This window comes from Chamaea fasciata, unplaced genomic scaffold, assembly GCF_029207755.1.
Source record: "Chamaea fasciata isolate MVZ Bird 193981 ecotype frontalis unplaced genomic scaffold, bChaFas1.0.hap1 SCAF_26, whole genome shotgun sequence".
In the NCBI taxonomy this organism is placed as follows: Eukaryota; Metazoa; Chordata; class Aves; order Passeriformes; family Sylviidae; genus Chamaea; species Chamaea fasciata.
Window position 1 is genome coordinate 1355396 of NW_027094111.1, and position 17418 is coordinate 1372813.

A 17418-nucleotide genomic window follows, 5' to 3' on the forward strand; every position below is an offset into this window, starting at 1 on the left:
CACTCGGAGCTGAGCCGGAGCGGAGCCCCGGGCTGGGCCACGTGCGGAGCTGGTGCTGCGGGAGCTGTGACCCAAGTGACAAACATCCCGGACGCGCTCACAGCAGCGCCGGTGATGACGCCGTTACAAACAGAAAAAGGGGACAAAAAGGGACAAGAGAGCCGCGTCCCCTTTGCCTCACAGCCCCGTCACGCCGCTGACCCTGGCGCGGAGCGGGGCCCGCCCCAAAACAAACAGCGCCGTGTTTGCGCAGCGCTGCGGCCAGCGGCAAAGCCGCCGCTATAAGTGCGCGGCGGGCGCGCCGGCCGGGCAGTGCCGCGGGGAGAGATGCCGCGCTGTGACACGGGCTCCGCGCCGCGGGACGCCGCCTGGGGACAGGTCCGGGCTGGCTGCGGGCGGCCACAAGGGACCGAGGGGACAGCGGGACCGAGGGGACAGCGCGGCCGGCGCCATGCGGGGGGCGTGCCGCCGCCGGGATCACGTGACTCGCAGAGCCACGCCCCGCCGTTATCACGTGGGGGGTGGGTGCGGTCACGTGAGCGCCGGCGGACATGGCGGCGGCGCGGCGGCTCTTTCCGCGCTGGGCCGGATCGCTGCGGCCCGTGAGGGACCGGGGGACACCGGGGTGGAGCCGAACGGGGCCACAGGGGGTCGGAACGGGGGGCAGAGGGGCCGAGGGGTGCTGGGACACAGGACACAGGGACTGGGGCACCGGGACGGAGCCAAACGGGGCTGTGGCTGGGGCAGAGCGGGGCTCCGGGCGCTCGGCTGACTGTCCCCTCCGTGCCAGGTGAGCTCCGCGGCCGCGGCCGCCGGGCCGTACCCGAAGCGAGTGAAGGTGGTGGAGGTGGGACCCCGCGACGGGCTCCAGAACGAGAAGGTACCGGCGGCTCCGGGCTCCCCGCGCCTCCGGGGGTGTTTCCAGCCGATTCCCCCAAACGCTCCCCTGTGCCCACCGATGGGGCGGGTTTTCTTTAAGTGCTGCTTTTTTGATGTCGAAAAATTGCTGCTTTTTTTTTTTTTTTTTTTTTTTTTTTTTTGAGTGGTGGAAGAGTTTATTGTGGAAATAATAATAACAACAACTTTAGGTCGGTTTTCTTTTCTTCTTTTTCTCAGAATGTTGTTCCCACCCCGGTGAAGATCAATTTGATCAACATGCTGTCAGAGACGGGGCTGCAGGTCATAGAGGCCACCAGCTTCGTGTCCCCCAAGTGGGTTCCTCAGGTCGGTGTTCACACAGGATCTGCAGTGTTCCAGAAGTGCAGCAATGCAGTGATCCTGCTTGCTCCCAAACCCCTGGTACTGGGCAAGAACCAGCAGAGCAGTCACAATATCCCAGAGGTTCCCTTTGGACCCTGGGGAAGGGCCAAGGGACAGCCAGGTCACGCACAAACCGCCGTGTGTGCACTTTGGCCTGCCTGGCTGACCCCTGAGCCCTCACAGGCTGCACTTCTCTTTGCCTTTACAGGCTCTGAGCCCAAAGTCTTTCCGTTCCCTTCACAAAAAGGAATTGTGCTGATGATTTTCTGGCTGGCAGCAGTGGCGGTTGTCACCCTCACGGCTGTTTCCTGGTTTCCTTTGCAGATGGCTGATCACACCGAGGTGATGCAGGGGATTAATAAATTCCCTGGGATCAGTTACCCTGTGCTGACCCCAAACCTGAAGGGATTCCAGGCCGCGGTAAGGGCTGGGAAAACCTCAGTGTCCACCCCGGGGGTTCCCAATCCCACCTGATCCTTTGCTCCTGCACCTGTGGACTCGCCCTTTGCAAGGCAAAATCTGATTTGTCCCGGTGGTCTTGCTGCAGAATGAACTGAGGGAAGGACTGGGGGGGAAATGCTTTTATGAAATGAGAGAACTGCAGTCAGAGGTTGTAGGTCACAGAGTCACTGGGGCTGGAGAAGAGCTCCAAGGTGTTCAAGCCTAAATAAGCCAGGCAGATTTGGTTAGGAACAGAAGAGCCTCTGTAAAGGGAAGTCCTTTATGGGGCTGGTTTGACACATTTCTACCAAGAGGTGCCACTGAAACATTTGAATTAACACCTGGCCATGAAATGGTGAAGCTGTGGCTCTGTCATTTCCCCCACACAAAAAATCACCTGACTTTGATTTACCAACACTGCTGGGTTAAGGGCTGGACCCGCTCACCTCAGGGCTCTTTTCCACCCTCAGTGTCCTGTGATTGCAGTTTGGGATGTTTTATTTGCAGGTGGCAGCAGGGGCCAAAGAGGTTTCCATCTTTGGGGCAGCATCCGAGAAGTTCACTCAGAAAAACATCAACTGCTCCATCGAGGAGAGCCTGGAGAGGTTTGAGGAGGTGATGAGGGCAGCAAAGGAAGCCAACATTCCTGTCAGGGGGTAAGGAGTTCCTGCTGGAGTTCACCCACGTGTTACCATTCGTTCTGGAATAACCCAGGTCAGGTTTTCCTGGCAAACATCCCACATGGGAACGCACAGGTCACACACACCCTCCTGCCCTGTGGGCTCATCTTGGCAAACTGCACACCCAGGGAAAAAGAAATGGTTGAAATCCTGTAACCTTTGCCCACTGGACTTCTGGAATATAAAATTGATTCTCCCATCCTGTAGGCATGGAAAATGCTGATTTGTCCAGCAGAATCCCACTGGACTTTCCCAGCTAAAACTGTGGGCTTTGTTTTAACCACAGATACGTTTCCTGTGTCCTTGGATGTCCCTATGAAGGGAAGATTTCTGCAGCGAAAGTTGCAGAGGTGAGTCAGCCATAAACAGAACCAGAATTCCTGAGAGGGTTTGGATTTATTTTTAGGGATGTGAAGTGGGCACTGGGGGTTTACCTGAGGGAATACCCAGAGACTGAATCCAGCTGAAATGGGGCATTGAGGGAAGATTTTTAATCCCAGAGAGGAGTGTCCAAGGAGTCACTGTACAGCAGGAATCAGCCCTGGGGAGGGCAGGAAGAGTGTCCAGGGTGTCCTGGCACAGCAGGAATCAGCCCTGGGGAGGGCAGGAGGTGTCCAGGGTATCCTGGCACAGCAGGAATCAGCCCTGGGGAGGGCAGGAGGTGTCCAGGGTATCCTGGCACAGCAGGAATCAGCCCTGGGCAGGGCAGGAGGTGTCCAGGGTATCCTGGCACAGCAGGAATCAGCCCTGGGCAGGGCAGGAGGTGTCCAGGGTATCCTGGCACAGCAGGAATCAGCCCTGGGGAGGGCAGGAGGTGTCCAGGGTATCCTGGCACAGCAGGAATCAGCCCTGGGCAGGGCAGGAGGTGTCCAGGGTATCCTGGCACAGCAGGAATCAGCCCTGGGGAGGGCAGGAGGTGTCCAGGGTATCCTGGCACAGCAGGAATCAGCCCTGGGCAGGGCAGGAGGTGTCCAGGGTATCCTGGCACAGCAGGAATCAGCCCTGGGGAGGGCAGGAGGTGTCCAGGGTGTCCTGGCACAGCAGGAATCAGCCCTGGGCAGGGCAGTGCCCACTCTCAGTGCCGTGCTGGCTGTGGCACAGGTCTCCAAGAAGATGTACTCCATGGGCTGCTACGAGATCTCGCTGGGGGACACCATCGGCGTGGGCACCCCGGGCAGCATGAAGGAGATGCTGACTGTGGTGATGAAGGAGGTGCCCGTGGGGGCTCTGGCCGTGCACTGCCACGACACCTATGGACAGGCTCTGGCCAACATCCTGGTGGCCCTGCAGGTGGGATTCCTGCTCTGCATCCCTGACTCGTGCTGTGCTTGGCTTGGAAGGACCTTAAAGCCCATCTTGTTCCACCCCCTGCCCGTCTCCCACCATCCCAGGCTGCTCCAAGCCCCATCCAGCCTGGCCTGGGACACTCCCAGGGATGGGGCAGCCACCCAAATAAGGCAGCTTTCCCTGGGAGATGCAGATTTTGTGCCTCCCCTGACTGTGGGCTTGTCTTCAGATGGGGGTGAGCGTGGTGGACGCCTCGGTGGCCGGCCTTGGGGGGTGTCCCTATGCCCAGGGAGCCTCGGGGAACGTGGCCACAGAGGATTTGGTGTACATGCTCAACGGGCTGGGCATCCACACGGTGAGTGCCGCTGCCCTGGGCTCTGCCCAGCCCTCTGCACCGGGCAGGGTTTGGCTCAGGGAGCAGCTGGGGGGTCACTGGGCCTGGGGAGAGAATTCACCAGGGCCTGGGGTTATCAGGGAAAAATATTCCCTGGGAGGGTGGGCAGGCCTGGCACAGGTGCCCAGAGGAGCTGTGGCAGCCCCTGGATCCCTGGCAGTGCCCAAGGCCGGGCTGGAGGGGGTTTGGAGCTCCCTGGGATGGTGGAGATATCCCTCAAGGTTTTTCCTGTGCCTTTCCCATGCAGGGAGTGGATCTGCAGAAGCTGATGGACACGGGCACCTTCATCTGCAATGCCCTGAACAGGAAAACCAATTCCAAGGTGTCTCAGGCCTCCTGCAGACTGTGACACTGAGTGGAATTTCTCCTTGGATCAAGAAGAAACCGAGGGTCCTCTCTGATCTGAATCTGGCTGGGATTTGTCTCCGATCTCCTGAGCTCCTCCCCAGCTCAGTGTTGGAGAGGAAGCTCAAATTCCACCAGAATGATGAAGAAAGGAGAGAATACTCTGTTCTGTTGTGTTCTACTGGACCTTGAGGATGTCACCATGTGCCTTAGAGAAGGGAGCACGTGGAGGGGCTGAGGAAGGCTCTGACCAGAGCAGCACCCAGCAGCTCCTGCCTGCAGAGGCACAGATTTTGCAGAGAGCGCTGCTCCAGGTCAGGCTTTGCCCTTCTCCCTTCTCTCCCCTGCACAAATGTCCAAAGGCTGAGGCCGAATCCTCCCTCTGCTCAGCCTCGGGCCCCTCAGCCTTCAGGGACTGGTTCTGCACTGTGTATCTGTTGTAAGATACCTCCAAGTAGCAGGAGTAATAAACACATTATTTAATAGTCTGAGCTATTAAAAATTGGATTCAATTTGGTTCCAAGTGCCTCTTCTACCTGGAAACTCTGCATCGTGGGCTGGGAGGGGGATGAGGAATTCCTTCCACCCCCAGAGAGTGAAACACCTGCTCCTCACGGTGATCAGGTCCTTGGGAACCGCCCCCAACCCCGCTAATTAAAATAATTTATTCAACAGTTTATTTGTGAGACTGGAGACCGGCGCAGGAACTTTGTCCTTCCAGGGGGCAGGGCTGGTTTGAGGCTGGCTGTGCCGCCTCTCCACACGACTTCAATAAACTTCGCTAAGAAACGCCGCAGAAATGAGGCGGAATTGGGAAAGAATTCGGGGTTTGGGGCGATAATTCGGGGTTTGGGGCGATAATTCGGCGTTTGGGCAACGGCCTCCTGTCTCCGCCAGGGGGCGCTGCGGCACCGGGCTGCCCGGTGGCCCCGCCCCTTCCCACGCCCACCAATGGTTGCGTTCCCCCCGCGGTGTTTTGTCCCCGCCGCCGCCCCGTAGCCGTGACACGTTTCCATGGAGGAGCCGCGCGCGTGGCGCCGGGGGCGGGGCCAAGGCCCGGCCTTAAAGGGGCCGCGCCCCTCGCGGGGCTGAGCGGGAGCGGCGGCGGCGGGTGAGAGACCGGGGAACCGGGAGGGGACCGGGAGGGGACCGGGAGGGGACCGGGAGGGGAGGGATGTGCTGCCCGCCCTGCTTCCTTTGGTAGAGAGCGCCCAAACCCCCGGGGCTTGGTGGGGGGGGTTCATTCCAGTCCGCGGGGTCCGTTCTGCCCCCGGGACTCCCCCGGTCCCCCCCGGCCCTGTCCCCGCTCCCGCTGAAATCCGCGTTACTTTTGCCTTCCCCACCTGGCCCCGGTGCTGCGTCCCCCCAGCCCCGGGACGGGGCGGTCTGCGGGGCCCGGGTTGGGTCCGCAGCTCCGGGAGGGAAGAAATTTCCCGTTTCCTTCCCTCCGCTCCTGCCCCTTCCCGGGACGGAGCCGCCGCGCCCCGCGGGCATCGCTGCGCTCCCAAAGTCCTTCCCGGGGGGAGGCTGGAGCGGGGAAGGGAGGAACTGCGGGAAAAACAGCGAATGGCTGAAGGGCAGGGCTGATCCACCTGCGGAGACCACCCTAATTAATTAACTAATTAGTTCCTAGTGAGACCTCGTGCCCTGAGGGCTCTGGGTGCAGCCGGGACCTGGGCCGGGTGTAACAGGGAGAGCCGGGGCTCGTCTCCGGGATCCGGGAGGTGTGACCCGGCCCCGCCCCGCCCGTACCTGTGGCCGCGCTGACGTGACCGCGGCCGGGCCGTGCCCAGCCCGCGGCTGAAGCTTCGGGGCTTCTCCCCCCGCAGGGAACCATGGCAGAGAAGATCCTGGTGACGGGCGGCGCCGGCTACATCGGCAGCCACTGCGTGCTGGAGCTGCTGCAGGCGGGCTACGTCCCCGTGGTCATCGACAACTTCCACAACGCCATCCGAGGTACGGCGAGCCCCGGGCCGGGCCGGGCCCCAGCGCGGCCGTCCCTCACTGCCCTCCGTCCCGCAGGCTCAGAGGAGCTCCCCGAGAGCCTCCGGAGGGTGCAGGAGATCGTGCACCGGCCCGTGCTCTTCCAGGAGCTCGACATCACGGACGAGGCGGCGCTGCAGGAGCTCTTCAGCAAGGTGAGCGAGGAGCCGCAGTGCCCCGGGGGGCTCCTGGGCCGCGGTGGGAGGCAGAGGAACAGGGAGGAAAGGCCGTGGAGCCCCCCGGGCTGGCTGAACGGAGCTCCTGGGGGAATTCCGGCTGGTTCCTGCTGCCCTTTGCCCCCCCGCAGCACCAGTTCTCGGCCGTGATGCACTTTGCGGGGCTGAAGGCCGTGGGGGAGTCAGTGCAGAAGCCTCTGGAATATTACAGAGTGAACCTCACCGGGACCATCCGGCTGCTGGAGGTGAGAGGAGCCAGCAGTGCCCCCGTGCTGTCCCCTCTGCCCTCCCCGGGCCCTGCCAGCGCCTGCGGAGGGCTGGCACAGGGCACAGAGCTGCATCCATCGCCCTCTCGCAGACCATGAAGGCCCACGGCGTGCGGAACATCGTGTTCAGCAGCTCCGCCACCGTCTATGGGGACCCCAAGTACCTCCCCCTGGACGAGAAGCACCCGGTGGGGGGCTGCACCAACCCCTACGGCAAATCCAAGTTCTTCATCGAGGAGATGATCCGGGATCTGTGCAAAGCAGAGAGGGTGAGGAGCTGCCCCCCCCGGGTGTGGGGCGGCAGCCCAGCTGTGTCCCCACGGGGGTGAGCAGCAGCCCTGTCCCCGTGTCCCCAGGACTGGAACGCCGTCCTCCTGCGCTACTTCAACCCCATCGGCGCCCACGAGTCGGGGATGATCGGAGAGGATCCTCAGGGGATCCCCAACAACCTCATGCCCTACGTGGCTCAGGTACCAGCCCCAGAGCCCTGGGGGGCTCCCGGGGAGGGGACGCAGGGTGACGGGGCCGTCCCTCTGTGCAGGTGGCAGTGGGACGCCGGGAATTCCTGAGCGTCTTTGGGAACGACTACAAGACTGACGATGGAACGGGTGCGTCACGGGACGGTGGAATTTGGGATTCCCAAAAACCCCTGGCCGCGGCCCAGGCCCTGCCTCACCCTCTGCCTCCCCACAGGGGTCAGGGATTACATCCACGTCGTGGATCTGGCCAAGGGCCACATCGCTGCTCTGAAGAAGCTCAAGGAGAACTGTGGCTGCAAGGTACCAACCTCGGGCTGCTGCCAGCCCTGGGGGGGTGTGGGGGTCCCAACAGGGGCTGAAGGGGGGCCTGGCCCTTCTCCTCTCGATCCCTGTCCTTTCTCCTCCTCCCAGATCTACAATCTGGGCACAGGCACCGGTTACTCCGTGCTGCAGATGGTCCAGGCCATGGAGAAAGCCTCGGGGAGGGAGGTAAGGGCAGAGCTGCAGGGTCACAGGGGCAGCTGCTCCCTCAGACCCCTGATTCCCCACAGGGGATCCCTCAGCCCCTCTGGGAGCCCCCGAGCCCACGGTGCTGCTGTCCCCGCAGATCAAGTACCGGATCACGGCCCGGAGGGAGGGAGACGTGGCCTCCTGCTACGCTGACCCCGCGCTGGCCGAGCGGGAGCTGGGCTGGAAGGCTGCCTTTGGCCTGGACAAGATGTGTAAGGGCATCCCCTCCCTGGCACGGCGGGCGCTGCCAGCCCCCTGCCCTCCCTCACCTCCCTTCTCCCCGCTCCAGGTGAGGACCTGTGGCGCTGGCAGCTGCAGAACCCCACGGGCTTCAGCAAGAACTGAGCTGTGGCCGAGGGCTGGCCGGGCCCGGGGCTGCTCGGAGCCAGCCCTGCCTCCTTCCCATCCTGGGAGAGCAGCTCCAGCTCCCCCTCCTGCCTCTGGCACGGGGCAGGAAGGCTGGAGCACCCTCAGCCTCCGCGCTCCTCATCCTCATCCCCCAGGGCTTTGCATCTCTCAGAGCAGAACCACGAGGAGCAGAGAACGGAGCCGGGGGCTGCTTTGGCAGCCCAGGCACGGAACCCCTCGTGGGGATGGCCCGGGGCTGCAGCCAGCCCAGGCTGCGAGCAGGAGCTCCTGGGCCCTCCCTGTGCCCTGGGCATGCAGCACTGGGACAGCTGGGCCCAGCCCCTGCTCCCTCCCTGCCTCGAGGGCTCAGGGGGAGCCCAAGGCACCTCTGCCCCTGCCCTGGCACGGCGAGGGCACCAGGAGCCTCCCACAGGGACCAGCCACATTCCAGGCCTTCCTCCTCCGTCCCCCTTTTCCCTGCCCCCAGCATGGTTTTGGGGACCAAATCTCACCCCCCAGCTCTGCTGCTGAGCCAGAGGAGCCCCTGCCCGGGGCTGAGGCGGCCTGGCCTGGCTGCCCACAGCCCCCTCGGTGCCAGCTCTGGCCTCCCGTGGCAGCCACTCCCCAAAGCCAAAGGCTGCCCAGGAGCCAGCTCTGCCCCCCTGCCCCACGCTGCTCCTCTTTATTCCTGGCAGCTCCCGGGGCTGCTCTGGGCAGGGATGACGCAGTCGGCCCCATGTGCTGTCGGCTGGATGAATAACTTATGCTCCTAAATTATGAATCGAGCTTTTGATTTGTTTTTAAAATAAACTTTCCTACTTTCTAAGTGGCGGCTTTGTTCTGCTTCCCCTCAGCCAGAGGTGCTGCCCTTAAAAAATGGCACGCCGGGGCCTCGTGCCAACCCCACTGCACCCGCAGGTCTCCCGTGCTGCCTGGCCAGGGATGACGCCAGCCCCGCTCCGGGATAGGTTCAGGATTTATTTCACCTTGATTCTCTGTGGAACGCACGCACACACACAAAAAAAACCCCAAACATGTACAAGGAAGACAAGAGAGAGAAGAAAAAACTAAAAAAAAAGAAAAAAGAAAAGAAAAACAAACCCCAAACAAAAGGAAAAAAAAAAACCCCAAAGCTGTATTGAGGAATGGAGAGAAGCCGTTCTCCCTCCCGGGTTCCCGGCACTGCTCGGGCAGGGAGTGAGCAGGAATGCTCTGCAGAGGGGCCCCACGCGGCCCCCAGGGATGGTCCCGGGCCCCCCCATCACACACGGTTCCAGTTCACAGTCAAACAGGTCAGTCTGTCCATCACCAGCCCTTGGTACCCCCAGGAGCTGCCATCCCACCCCAGCCAGCCCCTGGTGACCCCAAGAGCTGCCATCCCACCCCAGCCAGCCCCTGGTGTCCCCAGGAGCTGCCATCCCACCCCAGCCAGCCCCTGGTGTCCCAAGAGCTGCCATCCCACCCCTGCCAGCCCCTGGTGTCCCCAGGAGCTGCCATCCCACCCCTGCCAGCCCCTGGTGTCCCCAGGAGCTGCCATCCCACCCCAGCCAGCCCCTGGTGACCCCAGGAGCTGCCATCCCACCCCAGCCAGCCCCTGGTGACCCCAGGAGCTGCCATCCCACCCCAGCCAGCCCCTGGTGTCCCAAGAGCTGCCATCCCACCCCAGCCAGCCCCTGGTGTCCCCAGGAGCTGCCATCCCATCCCAGCCATCCCCTGGTGACCCCAGGAGCTGCCATCCCACCCCTGCCAGCCCCTGGTGTCCCAAGAGCTGCCATCCCACCCCAGGCACCCTCTCGCCCCCCAGGCGAGCGTGGGGAGCGGGGCACAGCAGCATTAAAACACAGCGTGGAGGAGGCGGCCGGGCCGAGCCCAGGGCAGGGCCAGGGCTGCCCCCCGTGCCAGCAGCAGCTCCGCTGCTTCCAGACTTCCTACAAGGGGCAAAAGCTAAATCCCCCAAGCCAGGGCGGGCCCCACGATCCACTCTCCAGAGGGCGGTTATTGCTTTGCACAGCCCGGGCAGGGCTGGAGCAGAACTGCCGGGGCTGAGCCCCCCCAGAGCCCCCCAGGGCTCCCCGGGGCCAGGGCAGGGGGAGCAGGGCCAGCCCTGGGGCCAGGGGAACGCGGGGATGTTTAAAAAGCCGCGATCAGCCCCGGGCTCAGGGGCTCAGCCCGGGGGAACAGGGAGTGAGGGCAGAGCTGCTCCACAGCCACTGCCCTGGGGCCTGCGGGAGGGGAGGGTCAGCCAGGAGCCCCCCCCGGGGAGACATTCGGGGCCCCAGCGGGATGCCAGCGCTCAGGAGGGGACAGGTGAGGGACACCGGTGATTGTAGACGGAGGGGGAAGAGCCCCCGGTGCCGGGGAGCAGAGGATGGGGCGCAGCAGCACCCGGGGCTCAGATGCTGGTGAGGTGATGGCTGGGAGCAAAGCTGCTCCTTCCAGCCGCACCAGGAGCCAAACCCGGGCTCCAGGGCCCCCGGCTCACCTCCCCCTCCCCGAGGCAGCCCAAGTCCAAAGGGAAGGACGAGTAGCAGCAAGAGAAGACATTAAAGACGGGGCCGGTGGCTCCGTGAGTGTAAACGAAGCCTGGGGGCTCCGAGGGTGCAGAGGAGGAGACGGAGATTGTAAAAGCAACAAGAGGAGGAGGAGCGGGAGGAAGGAGGTGATGATCTCAGGAGGGCAGAGCTGCCCCAGGCCGATGGCTGAGGGGAGTGTGCGTGTGTGACAGGCGGGGCCGTGCGGGAGGTGCGGGGGCTGCGCTGACCCTCCCCGCCGGCCCGGGGCACTGCGTCCGCAGGGGAGTCCCGGGGTCCTGAGCTCTGCCTGAACAGCCGGGAGTCGCCTGAGCGGCCGCCCAGGGCAGAGCTCCGAGCCCCGGGGCTGCCCCAGCCCCGCCGCGCTCCCGCCACCGCAGCCGGCCACGTCCCGCCCCTAATACTGGTACAAAAACCCCAAAGCCAACAGGAAAACCTCACCCGCGCCGTGCCAGCCCCGCGGGGGACCGAGAGCAGCCCCCGGGACGCGCTGGGAGCCAGAGCCGGAGGGAAAAGGCCGCTCCCAGACTCGCCTTAGGCAGCTCCGGCGTGGGCTCCGGGGGCGGCGGGAGAGCCGGGCAGCGCCGGCCGGAGGGGACGCGGTGCGCGGGCGGGGGCGGCGGGAGGTGCGCTGGGGGGGCCACGGCTTCCGTCGGCAGCGGGCGGGTCACAGGGACAGACGGGCGGCGGTGACACCGGCACGCTCCCCCCTGCGACAGTCCCCAGGGGCTCCGCTCAGATCCGGGGCAGCAGCTTCTCGATGAACTCCTTCACCGCCATCATCTCCTGCCGGGAGCGCACAGCCCGTCACTCCGGGGCTGCCCGAAGGCCGGGCTGCGCCCCGGGAATGGGACGCGAGGCTCGGCAGCCTCCCGGAGCGAGTCGGGAACAAATGCATCTCGTGTGATCCCCAGCCTGCCTGGCCCACAGTGCTGGGGTTGGTCCCAAAGACCCCAAAGGGAAGGGACCCACAAGGATCATCCAGCCCAGCCCTGCACAGACCCCCCAACAATCCCATCCTGGAGCGCTGTCCCAACACTCCTGGAGCTCTGGCAGCCTCGGGGCCGTGCCCATCCCCTTGGGGGGGAAAGAACCTTTCCCTGAAACCCATCCCAACCCTCCCCATAGGCAGCTCCAGGCCATTCCCAGGGCCCCACCACTGACCACCACCCATTGGTGCCATCCCCTCCCTGCAGCCCGGCACTGACCTGAGGACAGGAACTGTGCATCACCCCGGGGTAGGTTTTGAACTGCACCTTGGCGGGGGTGACCACAGACTTGAGCTTCTCTGCGGTGAGGGCCCCGAAGCGCACGGGGATCATGGGATCCATCTCCCCGTGGCACTGCAGGATGGCGATGTCCTTGTTCACGCCGTTGTTCGCCGCCTGCCACCAGGAGGGGACGCTCAGGTGCGCCCCGCATTTCCCCAGCTCCCCCTCGCGAGGGAGAGCTGCTGGAAAAGTGGGGAGCTGCAGCGGGAGAAGCCCCCCAGGCCGTGGCGTACCTGGGGGAAGGCCTTGTGGAGCGGGAGCCAGCAGCTGAGCGCCACGATCCCGGCCAGCTGGTGCTGGCAGGTGAGAGCAGTGTACAGCGACAGGGCGCCACCCTGCAAAGGGGGGAACGTGGAATCAGGGCCATGGGGGACGCAGGGACACCCCCAGGCCCAGCTCACACCCCTCCCCGTGGCAGCCAGAGCAGGGGTTGGGGTGCTGATGCTCACCTGTGAGAAGCCCCCCAGGATGATGCGGTTGGGGGGGATCCCGTTCTTCATCTCGTGCTCAATGATTGCTTTAACTGGAAGGAGAGGGGAGAAATGGGTCAGTGGAAGGGGAGGGGGACTGAAAAGCACCACCCAGCACCTCAGGGTGCACCCTGAGATGCAGAGATGCCAGGGGAAAGGTCTGCTGGGATCACAGCACAGCAGAAACAAAGGAGAGGTGGAAGGAAGTCACCTGCTCCAGCCCCAGCGAGGGAGAGGCACAGCAGCTCACCTCCTGCCCTTACCCTCCCCTTACAGAGCTCCTTACTGTTTTCTGCAGCTTTCTTGATCCCGGCTTCATCCTCGGGTGCATCCGGAGTCAATCCCATCAGGTCAAACCTGGGGGAAGCAGCAGGGTCAGCCAGAACCTCCCCCAGCACCCCCAGTGTGGGGAGGCAGGAGCTGGGTGTGCTCTGCCCTTCCCTGGCCCCCTCAGGGCAGGGGGTTTTGTCTCCCCGACCCTCTCACTCCCCAAAAAGGGTCCCACCCAGCCCTGTCCCCCAAAGCACTGACCAGGAGGGCATGACCATCTTCATGTTGAGGGTCACCGGGATCCGGGGCCTGCGGAGGGACATTTGGGGTGGCTTAGCTCAAGTCGGAGGGCAGCAGGAAGACTGACGCCTCTCCCCTTCCTGCTGAGCCCCCTCCTGCCTCGCCAGGGGATGCACAGGGAGCTCCAGTGCCTCTCCGTGCAGCCACCAGGGATAAACAACACGGGAGGGGAAAGAAGAGAGCCTCTGGGGGTGCTCGGCTCTGCCTGCAGCAGGAACTGCCCACGGCTGCAGAGCCAGCCTGGCTGGGCAGCCCTGCTGGGCTCAGGGCCCCAGGGGCCCTCCCCCAGGAGCCCTGGCAGGCTCAGGGCCCCCCAGGAAACCCCCCCAGGGCAGCACTTACGCGTGAGGGCAGATGTACTTCACGTAGGGGAGGCGGATGGAGGAGAGAGCGTCGGCCCAGCTGTGCCTGGGGAGGGACGGGAGGAGAGTCCACGGCTTGTCCGAGCCGTTTTCCCAAGGCTGCTGCCTCCCCAACCCCATCCCCTGAGGTTATTTCACCCACCCCATCAGCCTGAAGCCTCCCCAGCGCTGATCCCAGCTGAGGGGAGCACACAAAGCCCCGAGGCCGCAGGGAGGACAAGGAGGTGGGATTTTCCCAGACAATCTCCTGGAGAGGGACGAGCCCTTTGTCACCACACCATGGGGACTCCGAGGTGCCCCGGTGCAGGCCCAGCCCAGCTGCCAGCCCTGCCAGGGCCTGGAAAAGCTGCAGTGCTTCTCAGCAATCCCTGAAGGCAGCACAAAATCCACCCGCGGGGGGTGGGGGGCTGCCAGCCTGCCGGGATCATAAATATTCAAGAGCAGACAGCTGCCAGCAGCAATTCCCTGCCATTCCCTGCCAGGCTGGTGCAGGAACGGCTGCAGACCCCAGCCCGAAGCCCCACGCAAATCCCCAGAGATGCCCCCAGGGAAAGCAGCAGCAGCAGCAGAAGGTCGGGATGTGCATTTGGCACATCACGCATCCCAGCCAGAGGCAGCTCCAGGGACACTCACCCCGTGTCGCCAAGGCCATGTAGGAAAATGACCTGGTAAAAAGAGAGGGAAGGGAATTAGCTGGTCTGAGAGAGTCGGGAGTGGGCAGGGCTGGGCTGGGCTGGGCTGGCAGGGAGGTGGCAAATGGACACTTAGTCACCGTGCTCCAGGCTCAATTTAGCTCGGAGCCCAGCGGATGGGTGGGGTGGGTCAGGGATGCGCTGTCATCCCGCCACAGCTGCCACGGGCAGGTCCCAACTCCTCTGCACAGCACAGGGACAAGGAGTGACAGATCATCCCACCAGGAATGGCACCGGAGCACAGGCCCAGCCTGAATCCCGGAATGGGCTGGAAGGGATCTTAAAGCCCACCCAGTGCCACCCCTGCCATGGCAGGGACACCTTCCACTGTCCCACGCTGCTCCAAAGCCCATCCAAGCTGGCCTTGGGCACTGCCAGGGATGCAGGGGCAGCCACAGCTGCTCTGGGCACCCTGTGCCAGGCCTGCCCACCCTCACAGAGAGGAATTCCTTCCCTGTATCACAAGGACTCACAAATCCACCTCCAGAGGCTTTTCAGCTGTGGCTCCAGCAGCCCCCAAGCCACAGGGAGCAGAGGGAAGGCAGGCAGCAGACCCCAGGAAAGGACTGAGGGGGGGGGTTCCTTTGGGAGATTCGCTTTTAAAAGCTTAAACAGCTCGATCATCCCCAACTCCCAGTGCTTTGACAAGCTGAGCTCTCACTGTGGAGCAAACAGCCCAGCCCAAGGACAGGCACAGAGCCCTGGCTGGCCCTGCCTCCCCCATGCTGGAGCTCCAGCTGTTTTCCAGGGGCAGCAGCAGGGGAGGGAAGGAGGGAGGGAGGAAAGGAGAGAAGGAGGGTGCAGCCCTTACCGCGGCAGTCTCCCGCTCTGCCCCTGACACGGTGACAGCGTCGGCGAGGAGGGGGACAGACATGTTGTTACCACACATACACCGAGAGGGGTCGACACTGGCACCTGCGGGACACGCACAGGTGAGGCAGGAAAACAAACCTCTCACCCCACCTCCCCTTCAGCAGCGGCTTCCTCCAGAGCAGCAGCTGTTTGGGGGGAAATTAAAGAGCAGGTGAAGAAGGCTTTGAGGTTGGAGCCTTTGGGACACCTCACGCTGTGGCCTGGCAGTGCCGGAGAGGCCAGGAGCAGCCGATGCTCCCCGCGTGGGGTGCTGGAAGAGTTAAAATTAGCCTGGAAATTACACCTCAGAGCCAAAGTTATTCCTGTGGCTGCACCGGCGTGGGCAGAGGGTGACTGGGCAGCACAGCCCCAGCATCCCTTCATTCCTGATTCCCTCCTGGAGCTGTGCAGGAGCCTGACCCACATCTGACTGGGAAGCAGGAAACCCTTGGCATGCAGCAGCACAGGCTCTGCTGCACCAATAAAGGTCCAGCCCTATTAAATGGGGCTATTTGGGATGAACCAGAGCACTGGGAGCTGGGCTGAGCCCCCCCGGTGATGGATGACACCCTTGTGCCTCCCCAGGACAGCAGGCAGGGTCACCACCGCTGTCCTGTCACCTCCCAGATCCCACAGCACCCACGGCGCCTTCAGCCGCAACAGTCCGGGGTGTTTGTTCCCAGCGCATCACAAATCCCAGCTCCAGCTCCCCACCAGGCTGCCCTGACCCCGCTGACCCACCAGCACTAATTAGATCAGAGCCTGTTTAGGGCACTGCCCTTATCCCCCAGGAACAGGATCAGCCTCCAGAGCACGGTCACAGAACATCCCGAGCTGGAAGGGATGAAGGATCATCCAGTCCTGCCCCTGGCCCCCCCAACAATCCCACCCTGGGCATCCCTGGAGCTCTGTCCAAGCTCTCCTGGAGCACTCAGGGCTGTGCCCGTTCCCTCAGCACCCTCTGCGGGAACAACCTTTCCCTGATATCCAGCCTAAACCTCCGCAGGCACAGCTCCCAAGGAGCTGTCCCTGTCCCGGAGACCAGGGCTGCCTCTCGGGAGGCCTTTCCTCACCCTCCACCCTCTGCTCCAGCCTCACTTTGCACAGCAGCCCCACGCCCAGCGGGTCAGGATCACCCCAAACCCTCCCCAAACCCTCCCCAAACCCCCCCGGCACGCCAGCAGCCAGCCTTACCCACGAGAAACAGCCTGCTCTGGCCAAGACCTGCCCGACCCGTTCCACCGACTGACTGACTGAGTGCTCGTCAGCGGCTTCCCCACTCAAATAAAAACCCCGGGAAGCCAAGCAGCTCCCCGGATCTGACACACACACACACACACACACACACCCCCCACGTGCTCCTGGGCACTCTCCAGGGCCAAAACAACCGGCCGGGAGAGACCGAACCTGCCAAATCAACAACCCTGGCGGGGACAGAGACAAAACCAGCAATAACAGCGTCTTCCCCCGGCTGCGGATGGGGAGGGGATGGGATGTGCTCCCTGCTGGGGAGGCTGCAGGGAAAGGCGGGTTTGGGACGGTCAGACTGCCCCAAACACCCTGCCGGGAATGGTCTGGGATGTTCCTGGAGGGAACGCCGAGCCAAGGGGAGGATGGAACCCCTCAGCTGTGTCCGTGCGGGGGTAAAAGGGCAAACACGGAGCCGGGAGGGGAATTTCGGGAGCGATTTGGAATTCGGGAGCTGTCGCACCCCAAGCCGACCCCACCAGCGACACCGGGCCGGGGGGAGAACGCGTTCAGCCGTCATTAATTAGCATTAATTACCGTGCCTCAGCCTCTCCCCCGGGCCCGCAGCCCCGCAGGGAGCGGAATCCAGCGGAGGGCCGGAGAAACCCCGCCTGGAAGCGGATGGAGGCGGCACCCTCAGGGCCGGCAGCGCCGGTTTTCCGCCCAAACCGGAGCTTCGGTGGGGAATCCCTGCAGGCTGCGAGTCCTGAGGGCTCCCACGGGCCGGAACGGACAGCCCCGTTACCGCCGAGCCAGCACCGCGCCCCGCCAGCGCTGCTCTCCCCGTTAATCCCCCGTTAAACCGCGGGAAGGGCCCCGCCGCCCTCACGGAACTGCCCCCCCCCCGCCCTCAGCAGTGGTACATCCCCCCCGCCGCGCCGCTGCCCGGTGCCGCCCTCCCCCCGCCGTGCCGGGTGGTACGCGCCGCCTCCCCCGCCGCTGCTTCCCGGTGCCGCCCTCCCGCCGCTGCCCGGTGTCCCCCCCCCCCCCGCCGTGCCCGGTGGTACGTGCCGCCCCCCCCGCACCTCTCCCGCGGCCCGGCGCGCGCTCCTCGCCGCTCCCCCCGAGCGCTCCCACAGGAACTTCCGCCAGCGCGCCGGAAGTGACGCAGCGCGGCGCCGGGAGCGACGGGCCCGCCATGGTGGAAACGGGCAGCGGGTCGCGCTCGGAACCCGCGGCGGGAGCGGCCCCGGGCGGCCCCACAGCGCGTTACCGGTGACACGGCCCGGTCCCGCCCTTCCCACAGCGCCCTG

The 17418-nt window shown here is 64.1% G+C and overlaps 3 protein-coding genes across 7 annotated transcripts; 2 read left to right on the forward strand and 1 right to left on the reverse strand.

Annotated features, from left to right (window-relative positions):
• The first annotated feature begins 289 nt into the window (after positions 1-289).
• Positions 290-4919, forward strand: HMGCL (3-hydroxy-3-methylglutaryl-CoA lyase). Of its 2 annotated transcripts, none has more exons than XM_066204551.1 (9): positions 290-378; positions 791-880; positions 1117-1224; positions 1585-1680; positions 2209-2357; positions 2668-2731; positions 3483-3671; positions 3898-4023; positions 4310-4919. In XM_066204551.1, the coding sequence occupies exons 1-9, from the start codon at positions 328-330 to the stop codon at positions 4409-4411; spliced, it is 975 nt and encodes a 324-aa protein (XP_066060648.1). In that variant the 5' UTR covers positions 290-327; the 3' UTR covers positions 4412-4919. The 2 variants fall into 2 exon arrangements, with proteins under 2 accessions (XP_066060648.1, XP_066060649.1); XM_066204552.1 differs by lacking the exon at positions 290-378 and adding an exon at positions 503-602.
• Positions 4920-5435: 516 nt separating this feature from the next.
• GALE (UDP-galactose-4-epimerase) lies at positions 5436-8249 on the forward strand. Of its 2 annotated transcripts, none has more exons than XM_066204336.1 (11): positions 5436-5518; positions 6237-6363; positions 6430-6545; positions 6698-6811; positions 6925-7101; positions 7189-7302; positions 7374-7440; positions 7526-7611; positions 7723-7800; positions 7919-8033; positions 8111-8249. In XM_066204336.1, exons 2-11 carry the CDS (start codon positions 6243-6245, stop codon positions 8164-8166), a joined length of 1044 nt encoding a protein of 347 aa, XP_066060433.1. In that variant the 5' UTR covers positions 5436-5518; positions 6237-6242; the 3' UTR covers positions 8167-8249. The 2 variants fall into 2 exon arrangements, with proteins under 2 accessions (XP_066060433.1, XP_066060432.1); XM_066204335.1 differs by lacking the exon at positions 5436-5518 and adding an exon at positions 5885-6131.
• Positions 8250-9816: 1567 nt separating this feature from the next.
• Positions 9817-17228, reverse strand: LYPLA2 (lysophospholipase 2). Of its 3 annotated transcripts, none has more exons than XM_066204337.1 (10): positions 17191-17228; positions 14877-14980; positions 14007-14038; positions 13354-13419; positions 12973-13020; positions 12728-12798; positions 12421-12494; positions 12205-12306; positions 11909-12085; positions 9817-11486 (listed from the first exon to the last, which is right to left on the reverse strand). In XM_066204337.1, exons 2-10 carry the CDS (start codon positions 14952-14954, stop codon positions 11436-11438), a joined length of 699 nt encoding a protein of 232 aa, XP_066060434.1. In that variant the 5' UTR covers positions 14955-14980; positions 17191-17228; the 3' UTR covers positions 9817-11435. The 3 variants fall into 3 exon arrangements, with proteins under 3 accessions (XP_066060434.1, XP_066060435.1, XP_066060436.1); XM_066204338.1 differs by lacking the exon at positions 17191-17228 and adding an exon at positions 16703-16975; XM_066204339.1 differs by lacking the exon at positions 17191-17228 and adding an exon at positions 16112-16674.
• Between the last annotated feature and the right edge of the window lie 190 nt (positions 17229-17418).

Coding starts and splice junctions, on each gene's coding strand:
- HMGCL (XM_066204551.1), top strand. CDS start 328: ATGCCGCGCTGTGACACGGGCTCCGCGCCGCGGGACGCCGCCTGGGGA. Junction 881..1,116: donor ACGGGCTCCAGAACGAGAAG/GTACCGGCGGCT, acceptor TCTTTTTCTCAG/AATGTTGTTCCCACCCCGGT. Junction 1,681..2,208: donor TGAAGGGATTCCAGGCCGCG/GTAAGGGCTGGG, acceptor TTTTATTTGCAG/GTGGCAGCAGGGGCCAAAGA.
- GALE (XM_066204336.1), top strand. CDS start 6,243: ATGGCAGAGAAGATCCTGGTGACGGGCGGCGCCGGCTACATCGGCAGC. Junction 6,812..6,924: donor GGACCATCCGGCTGCTGGAG/GTGAGAGGAGCC, acceptor GCCCTCTCGCAG/ACCATGAAGGCCCACGGCGT. Junction 8,034..8,110: donor CTTTGGCCTGGACAAGATGT/GTAAGGGCATCC, acceptor TCCCCGCTCCAG/GTGAGGACCTGTGGCGCTGG.
- LYPLA2 (XM_066204337.1), bottom strand. CDS start 14,954: ATGTGTGGTAACAACATGTCTGTCCCCCTCCTCGCCGACGCTGTCACC. Junction 13,420..14,006: donor CATGGCCTTGGCGACACGGG/GTGAGTGTCCCT, acceptor GTCCCTCCCCAG/GCACAGCTGGGCCGACGCTC. Junction 11,487..11,908: donor TGCACAGTTCCTGTCCTCAG/GTCAGTGCCGGG, acceptor CGCTCCCGGCAG/GAGATGATGGCGGTGAAGGA.